Raw genomic sequence first — 23,387 nt, forward strand, 5'->3', positions numbered from 1 at the left:
CCCCAGGAATGTTTGTAGACAGTAGCTTTTTCCCTATGCCCCTTTTTGCATTTTTTTAAAGCTTACTTCAGCGGACTCATGTTGTACTTGTCCTTTCGTGCTTGACTTACTTCGTTTAGCATGATTTACTCCAGTTCTTCCCATGCAGCGATGTGCTTCATACGTTCTTCACTGCTTTTTAGCGATGAGTAGTACTCCATGTATGTATGTACCACAGTTTTTTAATCCACTCTTCAGTTGATGGAAATTTGGGTTGTTTTCAACTCCTTGCAATTGTGAACTGTGCCGCAATGAACATTGGAGCACAGATGTCTGGCCATGGTTTGTTTCTTGCCTCTTCTGGGTGTATGCCCAATAGAGGGATTGCTGGGTTGTATGATAACTCGATTTCCATTTGTTTTAGCTATCGCCAGATCAATTTCCACAGTGGCTGTACATACTTAACAGGTCCACCAGCAGTGGATGAAAAATTCCTGTCTCCCCACAGCCCCTCCAATGCTTGTTGCTTTCTGATTTTTTGAATTGGGCTATATTTGAGGGTGTTAGGTGGTACCTCAGTGTTGTTTTAATTTGCATTTCTCTTATGGCTAAAGATTGGGGACATTTTCTCATATGTTTGTTGGCCATTCGTATTGCTGCCCCTGTGAAGCTTCTGTTCAGGTCTTTTGCCCACCTCCTCAGTTGGCTATTAGTTTTTTCTTTTTGGAAACTCGCAGAGTGTTGTAGATTTTAGTAATAAGACCTTTATCTGATGTGTTATTGCTAAAGATGTTTTACCAGTCTGTGGACTCTCTTGGTGAATTTTTTTTATGCACACAGGTGTTTTATTTTCAGTATATCAAATTTGTCTAATTGTGCCTCCTCTGTGTTTGTGTCCTTACCTATTTCTGATAGCCTATGTACTCCCTGTGCCAAAGTTCTTAAGTTGGTCCCAATTCCCTCATTGACAGCCCTAATAATTTGGGGTTTAACTTTAAGGTCTATGATCCACCTTGAGTTTATTCTTGTACATGGAGTGAGATAAGGGTCTTGCTTCATTTTTCTGCAGGAAAATATCCATTTTTTTCCCCAGCACCACTTGTTAAAGTGGGCATCTGCTTCCCACTGGATATTTTTGGGGCCCTTATCAAAGATCCGTTGCTTGTATGCTGATAATTTTATTTCTGGGTTTTCAGTTCTTTTCCATTGGTCTGAGTATCTGTCATTGTACCAATACCATGCAGTTTTGAGAACTGTGGCTGCATAGTATGTGCTAAAGTCAGGTAAAGCAAGCCCTCCCACTGTGTCCTTCTTCTTGAGGAGTTTCCTGCTAATTCTGGGCTTCTTCCCACTCCATATGTAGTTTGTAATCAGTATTTCCATTTCTTTGAAGAAAGATGAGGGTAATCGTATAAAGATTGCATTAAACTTATAGAGTACCTTGGACAGAACTGACATCTTGACTATATTGAGTCTTCCAATCCATGAACATGGGATATTCTTCCATTTGTTGAGGTCGCTCTTAGTTTATTGTAGTAGTGTTCTGTAGTTTTCCCCATATAGATCTTTTCTTCTTTTAGTCAGGTATATCCCTAGATATATCAATTTGTGCTTGGCTATTGTGAAGGGTACCACCTTTTGATCTATTCTTCTGTGGTCTCATCCAATGTGACTATCAGTCCGATGGACTTCTTTCTGTTTGTTGATCTTGTACACTGCCAAACTCTTCTATTGCTTCCAGCACCCACCTTGTGGAGCTTTTGGGATTTTTCATATATAAAATCATATCATCTGCAAATAATGATAGTTTCACCCCTTCCTTCCCCACACGAATACCTTTGATGTCTTTTCTTTACCTTATACTGTTAGCTAAAATCTCCAGCACGATGCTTAATAAGAGTGGGGACAAGGGACATTTTTGTCTGTTTCCCTTTTTCAGTGGGATTGTGCAAGTCTTTTCGCCATTGACTACCACGTTGGCTATTGGTTTTTCATATATAGCTTGTATTGTCTTGATGAACTCTCCTTCCATTTCTATCTTCTCAAGTGTCTTAAACAGGAATTGTTGTTGGATGTTGTTGAATGCTTTTTCTGCCTCAATCAATATTATCATGTGGTTATTAGCATTTTTCATGTCAATGTCGCAAATGATATCAATCGTCTTTCATATGTTGAACCATCCCTGCATCCCTGGTATGAATCCCACGTGGTCATGGTGATTTATTTGTTTTACATACTTTGTATCTATTGGCCAATATTTTGTTAAGGTTTTTTGCATTGATGTTCATTAAGGATATTGGCCTGTAGTTCTCGATTCTTGTAGGATCCTTGGTTTTGGTATCAGAGTTATACTAGCTTCATAGAAGGAGTTTGCCATCTTTTTCTATGTTCTGGAAGAGTTTGTGTAGGGTTGGTGTTAGTTCTTCCCTAACTGCTTGGTAGAATTCTCCAAAGAAGCCATCTGTGCCAGGGGATATTTTTGTTGGCAATCCTTTGATAACCTTGTCTATTTCTTCTATTTCTATGGATCTGTTGAGATTCTTGGCGTCCTTTAGGGATAGTCTAGGGAGGGATTGTTTTTTTAAAAAAATTTGTCCATTTCTTCCAAGTTGTTGAATTCATTGGAGTACAATCCTTCATAGTACTGTGTAATTATCCTTTTGATATCATCAGGGTCTGTTGTAATGTCCCCTCTTTCATTCCTTATTCTTGCTATTGAAATTTGTTCCCTCCTTTCTTTGGTTAGGTTTGCCAGCAGTCTGTCGATTCTGTTTATCCTTTCAAAGAGCCAACTTTTAGCACCATTAATTTTTCCATAGTGTTTTGTTTTCCTTCTCCTGAGTCTCAGACCTTATTTTTATTATTTCTTTTCTTTCGCTATTAGTATTGTCCTGCTGACTCTGCTCTAGTTGTTGTAAATTTTGTGCCAGCGTATCAATCATAAGCCTCTCTTCCTTTCTCAGGTGTGCATGCATTGCTATGAAACTTCCTCTGATAACTTCCTTTGCTGTGTCCCATAAGTTTTGGTACATGGTGTGTTAATTCTCATTGGTTTCTAGAAATTTCCTAATTTCCTCTGTGATCATTGCCAGTATGCACTCCTTTAGCTATAGAGAGTTATTCATCCTCCCAATTTTTGCACTTGTTTTCTTCATCTTCCTTTTGTTGATTTCCAGCTTTATGGCACAGTGCTCAGAGAAAGAGGTCTGTATCATATCAATGTGCTTAAATTCATGTAGATTCGCTTTATGCCTCAGCATGCTGTCTATCTCTGAATATGTGACATGTGGGCTTGAAAAGGATGTGAATATATTTGTATTTGGATGAAAAGAAAATCTCTGTAAATATCTATCAGGTGAAATTGTCTAATTGTAGTGTTTAGATCTCTAGCCTCCTTGTTGAGTTTCTTTCCCTGTGATGTTTGTCAGAGAGCGGTGTATTGAAGTCACCCACTATAATTGCAATATGTTACTCCACTCTCTCCTCTTCATATTTTCTGCTGATAGTTCTGAGCATATTCTTATTTGGGAATCTTTATATGCTATTTTTTTTTTGTTTTTCCCTAGCTGCTCTCATGATCTTCTCCTTTTCCTCAAAGTTGGATAGTTTAACTATTATGTGTCTTGGTGACTTCTTGGGATTCAGTCTAGCTGGTGTTCTTTCATCCTCCTGAATAGCTGCCTGGTTTTCATTCATTAAGCTGGGGAAGTTTTCCTCCAAGAATTTTCTCACTATTGTTGCAGATGACTTCTTTGTTGTGTCTTCCTCTGGTAAACCAATAATTCTAATGTTGTTCTGTTTCATAGCATCAGACATAGCTCTTAGGATTTCTTCAACTTATCTGATGGTCTTATTAGATTTTTTTTTTCGCATTTGGTAAAGTCTGCTTTGCTGTCCTCCAAGTCACTGGTGTGGTTCTCTGCTTCCTCCTGTTTATTCTCGAGGTCTGTGAGTCTCCTACTGGTTTTTGTAAACTCCTCCCTAAGCTCTTGAATTTCCCTTTGGTGTATGGTCTTTATCTCCTCCATCATTTCATCCTTTTTTGGTATCTTTTCCTTCATATCTTGTATAACTCGAAGCAGCATTCTGAAAATTTCTTTCTGTGGCAGCTCAGTGTCTGCTTCTTCTATGCATGTCGTTATGTTCAGGACATCTTCTGCCATTGCCTTTTGTTTCTCCTATTTTTTCATTGAGGTCATTGGGACTGATGGCTATTTGCGTTGTGTTGTTTTAGAATAGCCAGGTGCCATTTTCCAGGGAGTCTAAAAGCACTGGCTCTCTCTGGGAGACTTGCAGAAATGCTTCTTCGAACTTCCTACAGCTAATTTCACTATGGAATAACCTACCATTTTATCCTCCTGTGGCTTCCCTCTCAGGGGAGTGCCCCAGAAGGCTGGTGGTTTGCCTGCTTTGGTGTAGTGGAGGTTTGGCAGAGGTTTCTGCAGCAGTTTGGAACTTTGATGAATGTTGGCAGAGCTGCTGTATGTCCCCAGGCACACAGACAGGAATTCCCCGGTAAGATGTTGGGCAGAGTATCCCCTGGTGGAGGTCATCAGGGTTTTCCCTAGCCTTGGCCTAGCTGCCCAGGTTGGGGCTCACCTAGCTGGTTTTGGCGCAGGTGTAAATGCCCTAGGCTAAGGGGAGTCATCTGGAGGTAAGCAGAGGAGTGTGAGAGAACAGGAAAGAGACAAAGAGGAGAACAAAAATTAAAGAGTAAGCACACTGAGATTGTGCGGGGATATAGAGAAGAGAGGGAAACAAAAGTAACAATGTAGCTGAACCCTGATCCCTGCCTGTTGTGCTGCAAGGGTTTGGTCCCTTCCCCCAAAGTGATGGCAAGCTGTGACTGTGTTGAGAAAAAGCTCATGTGCAGCCCACCAGTTGGGGAATAGAGAGAAGAGAGGGAAACAAGTAACAATGTAGCTGAACCCCTGATCTCTGCCCATGGATCTGCAAGTGTTTAGTCCCTTCCCCAAGGCAGGTGGGGGCCAGCTGTGGCTGTGTTGAGATTGAGCCCCAAATGGTCCTGGCTCCAGAAGAGACAGTGGCGGGGCTAAGGTGAAGCCTTAGCTGGCCTCTACTGTGGTATGCCCAAAGCTCCCAGCCTCTCAAAACCTTGTGGGTCTGTGCCTATTTATCTTTATGATGCTCCTCCTGTGATCCAGCAGTGTTGAATTTCCCCCTAAGAAACTCTCCTGGGCTGAATTCTGCAGAATTACTCTGGTATGTGTTACTCTGTCGCCATCTTCCCGGAAGTCTGTGCTTCTTTTCAGCTTTGTGGGCTTTGTTGCTTCTCAGGTAGGTGGCCGCTTGTTTATCTTCAAGCCTTTAAGATACCAGATGCTATATCTTTTGATGGCCAGGCACCATCAGCTTTCTTCACCACATTTGCTTATGCACCTCCTTTATCTTCAAAGATCCTGTCAGGAAGGTGAGTATCATGGAATCCAGGTTAATAAAACAAAGTGTTCTTACATTGAGGGAGTACTTGAGTAAAGGCCCAATGTCCATCTGCTTCCTTAATACTAAACCTATAAATATATGTACATGGATCTATATCTATTATCTATCTATCTATCTATCTATCTATCTATCTATCTATCTATCTATGCCTGTATTTATACCTCTATAAATATCCTTTGTCTCCTAGTTCTTTCCTCTATTTCCCTTTACTTTCCTCTTGTCCCACTATCATGTTCAGTCTTCATTTGGTTTTCAGTAATTCCTCTCGGTTACAATGGCCTTGATCAAGCCCTACCTGCTTCCTACACCCTTTTTACCACTTATTTTAGATCTCTTGGTGTTCCCTTGTCCCTGGGTTTATTAATACCCACTTCCTTCCCCCTGCCCCCTCTCCCATGTCACCCCAGAAACACTGGTTCCGTTGTTTTCTACTCCAGATTGCTTATCTTGCCTATCTTATCTAGATAGATGTGCAGAGATAGTAATATGCACAAAAACAAAACAGAGCAAGACAAAGCAAGAAAAGAAAAGAAAACAACCACACACAAAAAACCAACGACAAAAAAAATTAAAAAGAAAAGCCTGTAAATAGTTCAAGGTCTGTTTGTTGACCTTTAGGAGTATTTTCCAGTTGAGTCTGTTGGGGTGCCATGCCTTGACTATTTTGGTATTCCCCAGGGAGTTCATTGCTCTGCTCCCCTTGATGTTCTGTTGCACACCATTGAAAACATCAGGACTAGGGTCAGATACACCTTAGAGATTTTGTTCTTGTTAGATCTTAGTGTTTTGATTTGGTGTGATGGGGTTAGATTGGGCACAATTCCCTCATTGTGTCTCCAGTGTTGTCCCCCATAATGCTATGGGTCTGTGAGGGATGCTGTGCCTCAAGGTAAGGCTGGACTTATGGTCCTCTCTGTACATTGGCTGCTCTGAGCGGGAATATCATCTTCAGGGCTTGGTGGGCCAGGAAGTGCTCCACTCTTTCTCCCGCCCCCTTTGTTTGCTCCTGTGTGCTCTGATCAAACATGTCCCTCTCCCTGAGCTATAGCTTCAGTGTTGTCCTCTGAAGTGAATTCTTCTAGGGGGAAAGGGGGTTGTTCACATAGTTGGGGTTGGGGCCAGCCCCTCAGACCTTTCTATTGGTTCAATCCTTTGATTTCTTGACTGCTGCTTTCTTGGGTATTGACTGTGGTTCCAAATAAAATGAAATATTTTGACAACTTCAATATTTTTTCTTTATTATGATGGTGCTTATTGGTTCAGTTATGAGAGGTTTTGTTTTCTTGGTGTTATGCAGCCTTTGGTCTTCATTAGTAAGTACTTCAAATAGTCTCTGTTTTCAGCAGGTAAGGTTGTGTCAGCTGCATACCACGGGTTATTCACACGTGTTTCCCAGTCCTGATTGGACACTTTTTAGATAGTACAGCTTCTTGTAGTATTTGCTTAGCATCCAGGTTGAATATGTATGGTGAAAGAATACAACCCTGTTATACACCCTTCTGAATTTTAAAGCACACAGCATTCCCTTATTCTGTTCAAATAACCTCCTCTTGGTTCACGTCCATGTCTGCAAGAGCACAGGTATAGCATTAGTTGTTATTATAAAATCCAAGTGCACTGCCGTCGAGTTGATTTTGACTGACAGTTGCCCTAGATTGGGGTTCTGAGACTGTAAAAATGTATAGGAGCAGATAGCTTCATCTCTCTCCCATGGAGAAGCTAGTGGGTTTGAACTGACAACCAGGCAGTGAGTATCCCAACACCTAATCCACAACACCATTAGCCATTAGACAAATGCAAATCAAAACTACAAGGAGATTCCATCTCACTTCAGCAACAATGCCATTGGTTTACAAGCAAAGAACGAATATTGGGGAGATCTGTAGGTGGGGCTGTAAGATGATACACCCATGGAAAATTGTATTGTGCTTCCTTAAAATATATAGAAATAGAAGAAGAAGAAGAAGAAATGGAAGAAGAAGAAGAAGAAGAAGAAGAAGAAGAAGAAACAACTAAGACAAAGCCTTTTATACCACAGGGAGCAGACTTTGGAGGTTACCAAGCGAGCGGGAGCAAGGAAGGCAATAGGAAGCAACGGGCTAGATAACTGACAGATATTAACTTGGGTGAAGAGAAAGACAGTAATTCACAAGAGAGAAAAGATAAATCACAGGATGGGGAAGGGGGAGGTGTTAACTCGGGGTTGGAGAGGTTGATAAACAGTATAAACTAATACAAAACTGATAGGCTGAAACTTAAAACTCCCACCTCATTCACAACTTAAAAACTGTTGGGGGAAAAAAACTAGAAATATAAATACCATATGATCCAGCAATTGTACTATTGGGCATATATCCTAGAGAAGTAAGAGCGATGATACCAAGAGGCATTTGCACACTATCATGGACTGAATTGTATCCTCCCAAACTATGTGTCAACGTGGTTGGACCATGATTCTCAGTGATTCAGCAGTTATATAGTGATACAATTTTGAAGTTAAGCCATGATCCTTCATGAATGATATGATATGATAAGCCAATCAGTCACAAGAGGATTAAGGTGGGATCAAAACCCTTAATTGTCCCTTAATCAAATCCCTGATTGTCAGGCGAATTTCCCTGGAATGTGCTGAGGAACACATTTTATCTTGTAAGAGCAAAAAGAAGAGAGAAGTGATGACAGAGAGGAGGACCTACCACCACTAAGAAAGAAGAGCTTGGAGGGGAGCGTGTCCCTTGGATGCAGGGTCCTGCCCTTGGAACTTCCTAGATCCAGGAGAATATTGATCCCAAGACACACGAGGATCTCCAAGAAATGCCATGCCTCCAGACGCTGAAAGGAGACAAGGTCTTATTACCACTAAGAAAGAAGAGCAAAGAGTGGACTTAAGGGTGCGTTTTTGGGAACCTCCGAAAGCCAAGAGATGAGAGAGAGATATTCTCCTTCAAGCTTGTGCTCTGAATTCAAATTTCCAGTTTCCTAATTTGTGAGAGATTAAGTTTCTGTTTATTAACACCATTTCAATTATTGAAGCACACTATAGATAACACACTAAAACACACACCTATGTTAATTGTAGCATTATTTAAAATAGTAAAAAGATGGAGACAACCTAGGTGTCCATCAGCAGATGAATGGATAAAGTTATGGAACACACCTACACTGGAACACTATGCAATGGTAAAGATTAATGACGAGTCTGTGAAACCTCTCACAACATGGGTGAAGCTTGTGGACCTTATGCTGAGTGGAATCAGTCACTCACAAAAGGACAGAAATGGTATTGGACTACTATTATAAAATCAAGAATAGGCTCACACATTAAAAAAAAAAGGAAAACAAAACATTCTTTGGTAATTACCACTCTGGTGAAGGCCAAGGCAACACAGTACAGACAGAGACACTGACTGGACAAAGAAAGACGCTGAGGACTATTGGCCTGATGGCAGGGAGGTTGGTTTGGGTTTATGGTCAATATTATAACATATACAATCTTGCAGCAGTAGTAATAACAAACAATAATTTGTGAGTGAATACATAAGTAGATGTGTATGTTAAATAGGCATGGGAGGTCCTATAGGACTCTACTCATATGCATATATAAATATGGGTGTGAAATTTTCTACATACTTGTCTGTGTCGCATGTATATTAATATACATACATAATAGAGCACGTAGGGAACACAGCTAAGGAAACTTCTTACACATAACCAAGCATCTTGGGGAACTGAGCTACTGCTCTTAAAGGCTAAGGATCATAGTTTGGGGAAACTCTAATCAGGTGGCATAACATAATACCTAGAGAGAATGCTCTACATCCCAGCTTGGTGAGTAGCATCTGGGGTCTTAAAAGGAATCTTGCAAGTGATCCTCTAGGATAAAGCTACTGGTCTCTTACTGCCCAAAGCAAAGCAAAGAAGAGTGAAGAAAACAAGAAAACTCAAGAAAGCAATTCGTCCGAAGCACTAATGACCCACATGGACACAGTTCTCTCTAGCCTGAAAGAGGGTGCCTCATCACCACTACTGATGGCTCTGGCCCGGGATACAATATTAAGGACCTGGTGGAATGGGAGACAAATATACAACAAAACTCAAATGCATATAAAAGACTAGACTTACTAGTCTGATAGAGACTGGAGGAACGGCAAGGGCTAAGGCACCTTCAAACATAGACCTTCATGAAAGCACTCCTAGAGGGCACATTTTAATTAACTAATAGACTGCTCTATGGAATAAACAATAACACATGTGAGAAATGTGCTCCTTAGAACAACCAACTATATGAAACCCAAAGGCCCTATTTTCCAGAAAATGAAGACAAGAAGACAGGGAAGGAGATACTTATTGGACAAGAGGGTCTGGGGAACCCGGGGTGGAAATGAGCAATGTGGTGACACATTGCAGAGTTTGCAACCAATGACACAGAATAATTTGGGTATGGATTATTGGATGGATATATATGGATAGAAAACATGTATGTGAAATTGGCGTCTTAGAAGGAGGAAATGGAGAATGGAGCCGAATAAATGTTTGAAGAGATCATGTCAAGAATCCCTCAAAACACCAATTCAAGAAGCGCTAAGACACCACACACAACAGAGATTCCTCAACAAGAGGTTGAGGGGGGAAGTTGACATGATCAAAAAAAGGGCGATAAATTCTGGAAAGCTTAAAAATAAATCAACAAATGTCCATGACACTTTCCCTTTGTGTTTCAAATATTCTATGAAATGAGTCCTTCCTCTATAAAATACCTCCCTTGAATGTCTGTTATGAAGATTATCCAATATGATCTGGGTCATATGACTGGCAGGTGCAGGGAAGGTGTGAGCCAGGGTTGTGTCCTCTCACCATACTTACTCAATCTGTGTGCTGAGAAACTAATCAGAGAACCTGGATTCCATGAAGAAAATGCAGCATGAGGATTTGAAGAAAGCTTGCTAAAAACCTGCAATATCCAGATGACGCAACACTGCGTACTGAAATTGAGGAAGTTTGAACCACTTACTGATGAAGATCAAGGACTGCAGCCTTCAGTATGGATTACAACGCAATATCAAGGAAACAAATATCCTTACAAGTGGCCCAATAGGCAGTCGTCATGAACAGTGGAGAAAAGGTTCAAGTTGTCAAGGATTTTGTCCTGCTTGGATTCAGTCAATGCTCATGGAAGCAGCCGCAGAGAGATCGAACAATGTGTTGCACTGGGTCAATCTGCTGTACAAGACTTCTTTCAAGGGTTGAAAATCAAGGAGGTTACTTTAAGGACTAAGGTGTGCATGACCCAAGCCATAATATTTTCAATGGTCTCATATTGCGTGTGAAAGTTGGACATGGAATAAGGGAGCCCAAAGAAAACCCGATGGATCTGAACTACGGTGCTTTCGAGGAATCTTGAAAGTCCCACAGAGTGCCGAGAGAACAAAGAGATCTGTCTTGGAAGAAGTACATCCAGAGTGCTCCTTCGAGGCAAGAATGGCGAGGCTCAGTCTCATGTACTTTGGACATGTTGTCAGGAGAGACCAGTCCCTGGAGAAGGACATGCGTGGTAAACTAGAGGGACCGTGACAAAGAGGAAGGCCCTCAATGAGGTGGATTCATGCTGTGGCTGCAAAAGGGGGTTCAACCCTAAGAACAGCCGTGAGGCTGCCTCAGCAGCTGGAGACGGGTTGTTCTGCAGCCCATAATGATGGCAAGCCCAAGAGTTCGGGGGATGCAGTGGTTAAGTGCTCGGTCACTCATCAGCAGGTCCTCGGTTTGAACCCACAGGCCATTCTTCAGGAGAAAGATGAGGCAGAGTGCATTAGTAAAGATTGACAACCCTGGAAATCCTATGGGCCAGTTTTCTTTTGTCCCAGAGGGACAACAGGAATCAGAATTGTCTCAGTGGCAATGAGTTTGTTTTTTTTTTAAAGGCAGGCGAGAGTGTCATGAAAGGTATCTTAAATCACATTTAAGTTTGCTCTGACTCGGCCAGAGTAAAGGCACTCTGAATAGCACTGTCAAGGAATCGTTGACGTGACCACTGCGAAGTTGATGGTTCAGACCCACCAGCTGCTCTGTGTGAGGAAGATGAGACTGCCTGCTCTAGGGAAGTTGTACAGCCTTGGAAACCCTATGTCAGCCACTCTGAATTGGGCTCACTTAGATGGCCGTGGGTTTTGCACTGAACCCTAACATGACGAGGGGTGAATGTGATCCAATTCTTCAATGCATATGATGCACATTCCTTACACCACCATCAGCTGGGGCTCTTCATCACGTGGCTCCTGCCTCACTGTTTTCTGCCAGTGACTCCCACTCCCTTTGATCTCTAGTGACCCGAATGGCTTGCATTTCCCCATTGTTTTACCCTACACCTACCCGTTCCAAACCTGAGTCTTTATTTGGCTAACTCCTAGTCTTTCAGCTTTCCGCCTAAAGACCACTTCCTCCAGGAAGACTACCTGGATCTATGACTCAGGGCCTAGGTTAATTGCCCATCCTTGGGTTCCCACAACACCTTGGGCTAACTCCACTGGTGATTCTTCCCACTCTTACGTTATAACCTATTTGCTTTTGAGACTCCACCCACTTAGACTTGAGCTCCTTGAGGGAGGGGACTGGTCTTTTGGAGTTTTAAGTACTTAGCCCGGGACCTGGGTCCTAGTAGAGACTCAGTAAATATTGGTTTAGTGAGAGAGTTAATGAATGTGGCATTAAAAAAACAACAAACAAACCCAGAGTTCAAGAAAGAGTGGGTGTGGTGACTAAGCTCTTCCAAGTACTTCAGAAGTCATTATCTCTGTAAGACAGTCTTCTCCACCACGTTTTCCTTAAACCATTTCTTTCATGACTGACAGGCAATAATTATAGGATGACATAACCCTAGGTGGCTTCCAGCACCCTGCTGCCAGATCCTGGTTCTCAGCCCCCTCTCTCACAGGACGATCGACCTACTGTGTCATTCCCACCACACCCTCTTCTCTCCCTCTGATTTACGACAGTTGCCCTTTTGTGTATACATAATGGGAATATTGCATTTCCTTATTTAATTACTGTGTGTATGTGTTTAATAGACACCCTGAGCAGCCGTCTCGGTCACGAAGCCAACACCTGGAGGGCAGATGCATCGGGCCTTCCTCACGGAGATCTTTGCACAGTACGTTCCAAGAGGAGATTATGAAGGAAGATGGTGTGTGTTCCAGGGCCCAGAGAAGGTAGAGTTCGAATGATCCTGAACACAAGCTACAACCAACCGAAAAGCCTGAGAGGGACATCATTCTTTACTAAAATCTTACCTCACTGCATTATTCGGCTGGTTTTACCTCCTGGGCTCCGGCCATCCCAAGGCATTGAATGACCATAAAAGACCTGTGGCCTCTCAGCCCAAAGGCTGGAACTATTAGGACAGATAGGCTTCGTGGGTATAGAGATTCCAAGGGAGACCCAGTGCGTGGAAATCACCCAGGCTTGTTTCTAACACACTAAGAACGGAGGAAGCAGGTGGAAGCACTTACAGACTTTGTTGCTTTTCTGACTGGATTGTTGCTATGCAACCTGTAAGTATCTCACTTGCTTTTTGTTTATTGCCTGCCCTTCCTCATTAGAATGCAAGCTCCCCAAGGGCAGGATCTTGGCTCTGTTTATTGCTTTAGCCCCCACACTCAGGAGTTAATCCCAAACCAAACTCACTGCCATCCAGTCAATGCGGACTCATGTGACCCTTTAGGACAGGGTACAACTGCCCAGTGAGTTCGCAAGACTGCAACTGTTTTTAGGAGTAGAAGGTCCTGTCTTTCTGCTGAGGAGGATCTGGTGGTTTCAAACCATTGATCTTGAGGTTAGCAGCCTAACTCATAACCACCGCTAGTTCTACCCCATCCCCCTCTCCTCCTGAATAAAGTTGCCACCAAGTTGACTCATTCATGGTAACCCATGTGTGTGAGAATAGAGTTGGATTCCATAGGGCTTTCCAGGACAGGTTTTTAGGATATCAGCTCTCCAAGTCTGTCTTTCAAGGTAGCCCTGTACCCACTGGAACCAACCACCAACCTCTCAGTTCATTGCCAGCTGCATGTGTTAACCGTTTCCACCAGCTTGGCGCTCCTAGGCACACATTCCAAATCAAAACACTGAAATGCACTGCCATGATGTTGATTCTGATTCACAGTCTGGGCAGAACTGCCCCTGTGGGTTTCTGAGCCCGTAACTCTTTATGGGAGTAGAAAGCCTCATCTTTCTCCCACATCAGTGGCTTATGGTTTCAAACTGCTGATCTTGCAGTTAACAGAGGTGTAACCACTCTGCTCCCAGGGCTCCTTCAGGCACACACCAGGCAGTAAGCATTTCCTGAAGGGATGGGTGCAAGCTAGGAAACAATAGGCTACTCACAGCATCCATGGAGCTACTGGGAGCTGCTGAAAGGAAAGCACTAATTACATGGGGACAAAAAGCAAGGACTGGAGTTTACTGGTGCTACAAAATTAACCATGGCAGCCACAAAATACCAGTGAGCTGCTCAGCAAGTCTTCCTGTTCATTGTCCTCTGGGGGCACGTAAGTCATGACCAAGTCCAATCAGTGCCTTCTGCCCTCTGTGCCATGTCACTTCAGGATGGAATACCAGGGAATCCCTGGGGTCTGAACAGAGTCTTAGGGGGGATGTGCAAACAGCTCAGGAAGCTGCCCATCTTGGAAACCCCCCTTTGCTCCCCTTGGAGGCCTGTGAACCCTCTCGTATAGAGGAATGGAACAGCTCACGTTGGACGTGCTCCTCTTCCCGAAGCTTGGCATTGATGCATTCAGCTGTTGCCCCAGAAGTTATAAGCCCAAGTCTACATAGACATTTCTGTAACCTTTGATGTCCTTAAATTTGTTGCTCCTCAGATTCGCTTGAATCTGCCGTTGGCCACTTTTGAAGGGGACAATTTCCAGAGTGACGCTGGCCTGATGCTGGGATTTGAGGGTTCCGATGCTGCAGTAAACAATAGAGAATGTCAGCAAAGTAAAGGGGCTAGGAGAGCTCCCAAACACTTCTCCACTCCATTCTCTGCTCTCCTCCTTCCCCCAGCGTTCTCCAAGCCTGACCTAGCCAGCAGAAAGGACAGTGTTAAGAGAGGACTTTCTATTCCCTTAAGCAGCTACAGTCTCAGACACCCACAAGGCGGACTTGCAGGGGTTGATATGAGTCGGCATCAACTTGCTGCCTGTGAGTTTGAGGTTAGAATCCCTGGATAACATGGGAAAGATGCCTGATGACTCCCAGAACTTACAAGACTGTTTGCTGCTTCTTGAAGAGACCACTGCCTTCCACGGTCAACACACACTCCTCAACCTGCTCAAGGAGGGGGTTTACAAATATCACCTCTATGGAGAGCGGCTGATTCACCACGGCGGCTCCTAGAACCTAAGCAGAGTTGCAAAAAAAGCAGGACAGGGCAATTAGTGCTCATTGGTTAATTTACGGAATTATTTAGGGGCCTACAGAAGTCCTGGTGGTGATTACTGGGTACGCCTTGGACTGCTAACTGAAAGATCAGCGGTTCAAAGGCCACCAGCTCCTCAGCAGGAGAAAGCTGAGGTGGTCTGTAAAGATGGACAACGCCTTAGAAACCCTCTAGGGCGGCGGTTCTCAACCTGTGGGTCGCGACCCCTTTGGGAGTCGAACGATCCTTTCACAGGGGTTGCCCGATTCATAACAGTAGCAACATGACAGTGAGGAAGTAGCAACGGAAATAATGTTATGGTTGGGGGTCACCACCACATGAGGAACTGTCTGAAAGGGTCGCGGCATGAGGAAGGTGGAGAACCACTGCTCTGGGGGGTCACTTTGAGTCAGTGGACGAGAAGGCATCTCCGGCACTGCTCCCTAGGTCTGTTTCAGGAACGCTGGACTTTCGAAGCCTGTATTTTCCCAACTCTGAGTTGAATCCAGTTAGTGAGCTGTGCTCAGCTGTTTGGAAACTTTCGTGGACTAGGCAAAATGACAGCATGCATCCACAAGCTGAATGCATGTATTGTTACGGAAATGTTTGCGTTTTGTTACGTGTAATGTGTGTTTTGTTCTACATGCTGGGGAAGGCCAACTGGGAGAAATGGCTCAAGGCAGGGATGCATGGCCTCTGCTTAAGGATTCACCCCAAACACTTTCAATGGTGCAAGAGGACTTTCAATGGTGCAAGATCAACCTGCCCCTCCCTGGCAGGGAAATAGCTGGGATGCCTGAAGAGGCAGAGCAGAGAAGGGCATTCTCTGCTGAGCAGGCCCAGGGTACCCTCTCAGAATATACCCTCTCCCAGCTGGGCTCCAGGGGCACCCCTACCCAGGCCATGTGCAAGACCCTTGCTTACATTAATCATGATGGCAGGGTAGGCCAACGTGATGATCTTAGTCACCAAGATCTTCTCGGGGCAGCTCGCCACTTCCCCTAGGGCACTGATGCGAATCAGCTTGTCCATGGACAGGAATCGGCTGTACTGGGTATAGGGGATTTTGCAGAGATGGGTTTTCTCTGGGGGAAGAACACAAGGATGGGGTCAGAAGGGCTGGAGAACTCAGGTGGGGCGGAGTTGGTTCTGGGGGACCCAATATGAACTGAGCCTGTGAAGCAGATCGGAACTCTTCAGGGGCAGAGACTGAGATGAAGAGGCTAAATGACTGAGTCAAGGTCCTCCTGCTAGTCACTGGGCAGGCTGAGACGCTAACCATGCCCAAGGGACTCCAAAACTTTCCTTAAGGCAATAAAGAAGGGAAGGGAGAGAATGGAGGAGAAGGTGCCCTGTTGGCATTTGCCTGACCCACCCTGTGTACACCGCCTGTCCCCACCTCCATCGCAGAACCCATACCTTCTTCAGCAGCGAGGGGGATGAAGACCATGTCCTGCCAGAATGGGGGCAAGGGGCTGCCATCATGCAGCAGGGACTGGGCACTCAGGTTCACCTTGAGCTCTTTGAACTGGGTGGACATGTTGAGGGCTAACAGGACAAAGTTGATGTCCTGGCCCATGTTGGGTGGGTCGAGCAGCTTGAATTTCAGGGAAACTTGGATGACGTCACTGGCCCGTGGGGAAGGTGTTGCCAGGCTTCGAGACCTGTCCCCGCTCACAGGGGTCGATCTGGAAGGTTTATCTGCTCTGTAGGGGCCATCGGATAGACCAGCCTTCAGCTTCTGAAGAGCCTTCAGAAATATTTGCCTCTCCTGCGGGGAACCTGGGAAAGGAGAGTATCGCAGTAGCTGCGGCCCGGGCTGACCGGGGTTAGGCCGAGACTGAAACCTCCTCAGGCCTGCCCCTCACTCCACCCCGATTATCCTTACACCTATTCCAAACATGTCTACAGAGGGGCTGGAGCTTTCTACGTGCCAGGTTTTGCTTGGCTTCAATGTTCACCTCAGCCTGGAGTTGTGTATTATTATTGCTGTTGTTATTGATGATGCTATTCCAGCCATTCGATTAGAGAGGTTGTTTCACTTGCCCAACTTGCACAACTATGACTTGGAGTCCAGGAGGAACCAGACCTGCGTAGCCCCCACACCTGTGCTCTTGACCATCTCTGGATGTTCCCGTTCCCAAACCAAACGAATAATAATTAAAGCAAGTGGATTTCTGGAAACTGAGGAGCAGAAGCAAAAAGGAGGCAATTACAGTCCCCTGAGTGGCCCAGGCCTTCCCGCTCAATGTTGGGTGTGTTGGGGTGGGGTGGGGAAGTTCTGCGAGCTGGATGTGCAGGGGAAGGCTCCCGGGCTTCCAACCATTTCCTCTACTAGCCCTTCCCAGAGTCCGGCTCCACCCCACAAGAACACAGCCACTACCACCTCGTGAGGTGGAAACCAATTCATCTCCCCAGTCTGGGGTCATTCTAACTCCAGGTCCCAGCTCTAGAGATATTTGCTGCAGGAAGAGTGGACCCAGAAAGGTGCAGATTGGATTGGACTTCTCTGTGGTCAGGTGAACCCTTAGATCCTGTCAGGCTCGAGGAGGGCAGGCCAGAATTGTGCTGGCCTGAAGAGGCTTGACTGCGCAGGGCCATCAATATCATCAGAATGCCATTCCAAATCCCTCCAACCCCCTCCATGGGGGTCACAGCAGAAGCCCACGAACCATGCTCTCCACGCCTCACCAAATCCCCTCCAATCTACCATTTCTGTGTCCATGGGCCCTCTTTCCGGGCATTAGCACCTTCGCTCTGTTGCCAGTGGCCTCCACGTATGGAGCAAAAGGGAAAGGGAATTGATGCGGCCCAGGAGGAGCCTCGACTAGGAGTTGGCACGCAGATTCCTGAGCCCATTGTGTCTCCAGGATGATGTTCTACATCTTAGTTGGTCTCTGAGTTAGTGGTGCTAGATATAGCAACATCTGTCTCACAGTGGCCCCGTGTGGTGCAGAGTCGAACTGCTTCGTTGTGTGTCCTGGCTGTCATTTTTACAGAAGCGGATGGCCAGGCCCTTATTCTGCTGCAGGACTAGGTGAGTTCAAACCTCCAACCTTGAGGCTAGTAGTCAAATGCAAACCATTGGAATCACCTGTGGTCCTTAAGAAAAAAAATGTAGGGCCAGTTAAATTTCAATTTCAGGTAAATGACAAGCACACAAAAAGCAGCCGGGTTCTAGCCAGGGAGTGGGTTTTAAGAGTAACTGACCGGGACAGAGTAGACCTACCCCGTGGATTTCTAGTGCTAGCCATCTTACGTGGACGAGGACTGCCTCATCTTCCTCCTAGGGAGTGGCTGGTGGATTGGAAACGCTTTTTAGTTAGCAGCCTGATGCTTAACACACTATGCCATCAGGACACCTTCTAATTGGATCGTACTTATACTAAATGGTTCTCAGTTCTGTCATTTGCCTGTCAACGATACCCACAGAATTAAGCTCCAGTGGTCCACAATGCTAAATCCATTGGGAATCTATTGCATAAGACCTTTTTAGAGCAAGGATGGTACTTTGAAGCCTAAGGTGTGCCTGACCCAAGCCGTGGTATTTTCCATTGCCTCCTACGTGGGTGAAAGTTGGATGCTGAATAAGGAAGACTGAAGAACACTCGATGCATTTGAATCGTGGTGCTGGTGACGAGTACTGAACATACCACGGACTGTGAAAAGGACAGAAAAATCTCTATTGGAAGCTGTATGGCCAGAATGCTCTTTAGAGGCAAGGATGCCCAGACTTCGACTCAAATGCTTTGGGCATGTTGTCAGGAAAGACCAGTCGCTGGCGAAGGGCATCCTTGTTGGTCACGAGGAGGGGCAGTGAGAAAATGAAGCCCCTCAACAAGACGGACTGACTCAGTGGCTGTGCCACTGGGCTCACACAGGGGCACAATGGTAAGAATGGCACAGGGCTGGGCAGAGTCTTGAGCCGTCATGCATCGGGTGCCTCTCTCAACAACAAGACTCACTATTGATCACTACATGTCTGCAGTTAAAGAGAACGAAGGAACCCAAGGACGCAGAGAAGAAGCTAGTTCAGGGACTGCCGGAAGCAGGTCTACACGACACAGGACCTCACCGGCTGTTCTCTCCGCAACACAAACATGGATCGGAATAGAACAGGCGCAAAATGGGAACTAGAGCTCAAATTCTTAAAGCCTCCAGCTCCGGGGCTTAGGTGAGGCTGGAAGATTCTTGATACTAGCACGCTGGGATACTCCTTAAACCTTGAGCCCACAGTACTCCAGAAGGTCATCTTTGAGCTACGTGAATAGTGGACTGGATCAATAAGATGAACAGTATCACTCATGAATGCTTCTTTGAAAGTCATCTATCTGAGGCCATTTTCTCACAAGCCACGAGGTGAAGGTTAAGGGTCAAGGGGGCAGAACTGGATCAGGACAGACCTAAGGCAACCAGGAAAGAGAAACCCAATTTACTGGGCAAAGGTGCACAGAGAGCATCATGAAATATTGGAACAAGAACTGTCTTAAAATGTTGCCTTTGCATCAACTGCGACCCACAGCGGCCCTTTGGGATGGAGTTCAACTGTTCCCCTGGGTTCCCAAGACTGCTCATCTTCACAGACGCAGACTGCCTCCTCCTTCTCCCGAGGAGAGGCCGGGGAGTTAGAACCCAGACCTTTCAGTTAGCCACTAAGCACTTTTACCAACAAAACGTATCAATTCTGATAATGTCCCCTCTATTGGCTTCTTCTCCCTTTCCCCATATTTCCTGGAATTGCCTCCCAAAGAAACCACTTGCCTGCTTATCCCAGAATCTAGTTCTTGGATAACCCCAACACAATCCCCCATGCCAATAGTCTGAGTTCCTGGCCTGGGGTTGGATTCTGGAGCTTCTGAATCTGTGCGAAAGGCTCATGTGGGAAACCACAGCCATCCCTCCCCAGCGCTCCCAGGAACCGCTCAGCTATTCCCAGCCCCCACCCCCACCCCGTTATGCAGATCCCGTCCCTGCCCCTTCTTGCTCTCATGGACTGGCTATGTTTGCTTGGCTTCCTGGTGACTGATGTTTCTCAACTTCCAGGAGTTTGCCTCAACCTGAGGAGCCCTGATGGAGTAGTGATTATGTGTTGGTCAAGGTCAGTGGTATGAAACCACTAGCCCCTCCAGGAGAAAGACGGGGCTTTCCAATCTTCTAAGCAGTTACAGTCTCAGAAACACACAGGGCCAGTTCGACTCTGTCTGTCGGGTCAATCTGAGTCGGCAACTCACATAAGCAGTGAGTTTGGTTTGTGGTTTCAGTCTAATCCTTGTCCCCAGGTGAGACCAATGGCTAAGCCACTGCTGGCAAGGTTGACTATTCAAACGTACCTATACAAGCCTTTGGGTGGGATGGGGAACCTGGTCACCCCTTGCAAGGAAAACAATATACCACGGAAAACCCTTGGGAGCACAGTTCTGCTGTGACACCCCTGGGGTTGCCAGGGGTCAGAATCCACTTGCTGGCAACTGTTTTTGTTTTCATCCACCACTGACCATTTCAGCTGCCCCGTGGCACCTCTCTGACGTCACATTGTAGAACCACCTCTGACATGCCCAGGCCTGGAAAGGGGGTGAGGGTGGGAGGTGGACTCTTTCTTTGGCCTTGGTGCTAGCTGGTGACCTGGAACTGTCCTCCAAACATTCAACACAACTCACTGCTTGAAAAGTTAAAGTCATCAAACTCATTAGCAGGAGAGAGCTCAGGGTCTCCCCTGCCATCTTCAGCAGGAGCCTGCTTTTATCTCGGAGGCAGGAGTGGGAACTGTGCACTGCTGGCGGGTGACTCTCAACGGCCCTCCAATCAATGTACCTATTTTCCGGAGTGGCCCAGAGGGACCTGCTGCGCCCTGGGATATGGGGTGGTGGTAAGTGAAGGGAACCTTAAAACTGCTGTTCCTGGCTGTGGGAGCTCTCTGATCCCAGAGGCCTGTCTGGGCTGGCTGTGCCCGCAGGGCTTGGGCCCAGTGAGTGGGGCTGGCTTGGTCATACCTTCTTTATATTTATAGTTCTCGGTGACATCATCTCGCTCATCACTCAGGATGCTCTTCGTGCTGATAAAAATGCCAACAGAATCTGTGTCCTGGTGAAGTTTCTGTTCCTTCCCTTCGAAGACAAGCCAGGACATGCAGTCGGCATTCACCATGGAAAAGACAAAGGGCGTGTCGAAGTTCAGGTCCACTTCGCCCTCTTTGATGGCTCTCACGGAGGCAGGGCCACAGCAGTAGAGGCCTGAGGAGAACAGAAGACCTCGTTGGTGGGGCTGCAGGGCCAGGCAGGGTGGGGCAGTGTCTATGGGCACCTCACCATTGCTTGTCTCCTGAGGGGTGGCGTCCAGCACCTGCCAGCCTCCGTATCCTGGAGGAAGGTCCTTTCGTGCCATCCAGCACTCATTCCAGACATGGAAGTTCCTGAGAGAAGCCAGAGCAGACATGGTGGTCAGTGGAAGCCAAGGGAGAAGTTGAACTTCTGGTCTTCCCTCCAGAGCAAGGCAGAAGCTAAATGAGCTGATGAGCCATCAGATGGAAATGTTGACCCACGGAGAATGACATCACATGGTCTCACGTCTCCGTGGTTCGCACAGCGCTAGAACTGCTTTCTGAGACCCTCCTTTGCCTCCCAGAAGAGATCCCTTCTGCTGACGTGGAATGTCACTCTGGAGGGTGGGGGTGGGGGGAGTCCAGAGGCAGCGGAAATAAAAATATGTTCAGTTTCTCACTTAGGAGTCTTTGTATGCAGAGTGGAGATCCAAAGCCCATCTGTAAGACACCTGGACATCCCCTTACAGAAGGGTCACAAGGAAGAGACGAGCCAGTCAGGGTGCAGTACAGCACTGACAAAACACACAACTTTCCTCTAGTTCTTTAATGCTTCCTCCCCCACTCCATTAGCATGACTCCAATTCTACCTTACAAATCCGGCTAGACCAGAGCATGTAAACTGGTACAGATATGAGCTGGAAACACAGGGAATCCAGGACAGATAAACCCATCAGGACCAATGAGAGTAGCGATACCAGGAGGGTACAGGAATGTGGGAGGAGACGGGGGGGAACCGATCATAAGGATCTACATATAACCCCCTCCCTGGGGGACAGACAACAGAAAAGTGGGTGAAGGGAGACATTGGGAAGTGTAAGACATGACAAAATAATAATAATTTATAAATTGTCAAGGGTTTGTGGGGGAGGGCAGGCAGGAGAGGCAGGGGGAAAATGAGGAGCTGATATCAAGGGCTCAAGTAGAAAGAAAGTGTTTTGAAAATGATGATGGCAACATATGTTCAAATGTGCTTGACACAGTAGATGTATGATGAATTCCGATAAGAGCTATATGAGTCACCCTCTGCCCGAAATGATAAAAAAAAGAGAGAGAGAGAGAATCCTCGTGGCTCCTTTCTTGTGTGGATGGCTGTGTCTCAGAGGGGTTTGTGGTCTGTGTCTGGAGGAAAGCTTCAGGTCTCCTGTGGTGTGAGCCACAGGCAGGTATTCAATGAGGAAGGTGACAAAGAGGAAAACCCCATCCCAGAGCACAGCTCTCTGCAGACGTCAGCCACTGCTGGGGTGGTTGGGGTTTTTAATTTAGACGTCCCCGGGCCTTAGGGCTAGGACCACCTGATGCTGTTGCAGGGCGGAGATGGGACACCTGGAGTTTAGACTCTAAGAGGGACAGCAGGCTCCTGCACACAGCCCACCTTCATTCTTCAAGTGGGGTTGGCTCTGATTTGAGGCCCTAGGAATCGGTTGGGGGAGTCTCTCACCAGACAGTGTCCTTCTTCTTGTTCTCCAGAATCCTACCCGTGCTGTCGTAATACTCATCGATGATCAGATTTCCATCTGTGTCGTGGCCAGATTCAAAGTTGGTGATCACACGGGTGGGGATCCCCAGGCACCTCATCACTGCAGAAAGGCAGAAAAACCTCCTGTGGGCGGTGCACCCAGGAGCTCCTAGACTGGAGCCTGGGGCAGTGGGCAATCATTAGCATCTGCAGGAGCAGGGCGGAGTTGTCTGGGACACCTGGCTGGTGTCATCTCTCCTTCGCCAGCCAGCTTCTTTTCTTTGGCCTTTGCTGTACACCCCACATTCTGTGTTCTTTTAAATACAGCACTGCTCAGCTCACCCACCACTCAGTGTCCTAGGGATCCCCCACCCCTGTCTATTCAACTCCAGCAGTGATAACCCACCCAATTCATTCTCAGCAACCACCATTAGTGGTTTTTTGTTTTGTGTTTAAGGAGCCAGGCATGGTGTTAAGGTTTCCCATACATAATCTTCAGGATGGGGAGCCCTGGTGGTGTAGCGGTATGCGTTGGGTTGTGATCTGCATGGTCAACAGTTCAAAACCACCAGCATGCCCTGGGCTTCCTATTCCTGTAAACTACAGCCTCGGAAACCTACAGGGGTCACTATGAGTCAGCAGTGAGTTTCATCCTCAGGATGAGGAGCCGTGGTAATAGTGCAGCCGTTAAGCAAATTGCCTGGTATCCTAACTCATTCAGTGGCTCCGTGGAAGGAAGATCTGGGAATCTGCTTTGGTAA

General features: G+C 46.2%; 1 protein-coding gene across 1 annotated transcript in view; it reads right to left on the bottom strand.

Moving 5' to 3' along the window:
- Positions 1-14,246: 14,246 nt before the first annotated feature.
- TGM5 (transglutaminase 5) overlaps positions 14,247-23,387 on the bottom strand; it is a 30,084-nt gene continuing 20,943 nt past the window's right edge. Inside the window, exons 6-12 of the mRNA XM_075532297.1 lie at positions 22,609-22,747; positions 21,157-21,260; positions 20,842-21,081; positions 16,271-16,633; positions 15,776-15,936; positions 14,699-14,832; positions 14,247-14,400 (exon numbers count right to left, since the gene is read on the bottom strand). Coding sequence (XP_075388412.1) covers positions 14,247-14,400; positions 14,699-14,832; positions 15,776-15,936; positions 16,271-16,633; positions 20,842-21,081; positions 21,157-21,260; positions 22,609-22,747 — 1,295 coding nt within the window. The remainder of the gene's footprint in view (positions 14,401-14,698; positions 14,833-15,775; positions 15,937-16,270; positions 16,634-20,841; positions 21,082-21,156; positions 21,261-22,608; positions 22,748-23,387) is intronic.

The sequence above is a fragment of the Tenrec ecaudatus genome, chromosome 14 (genome assembly GCF_050624435.1).
Source record: "Tenrec ecaudatus isolate mTenEca1 chromosome 14, mTenEca1.hap1, whole genome shotgun sequence".
Taxonomy (NCBI): domain Eukaryota; kingdom Metazoa; phylum Chordata; class Mammalia; order Afrosoricida; family Tenrecidae; genus Tenrec; species Tenrec ecaudatus.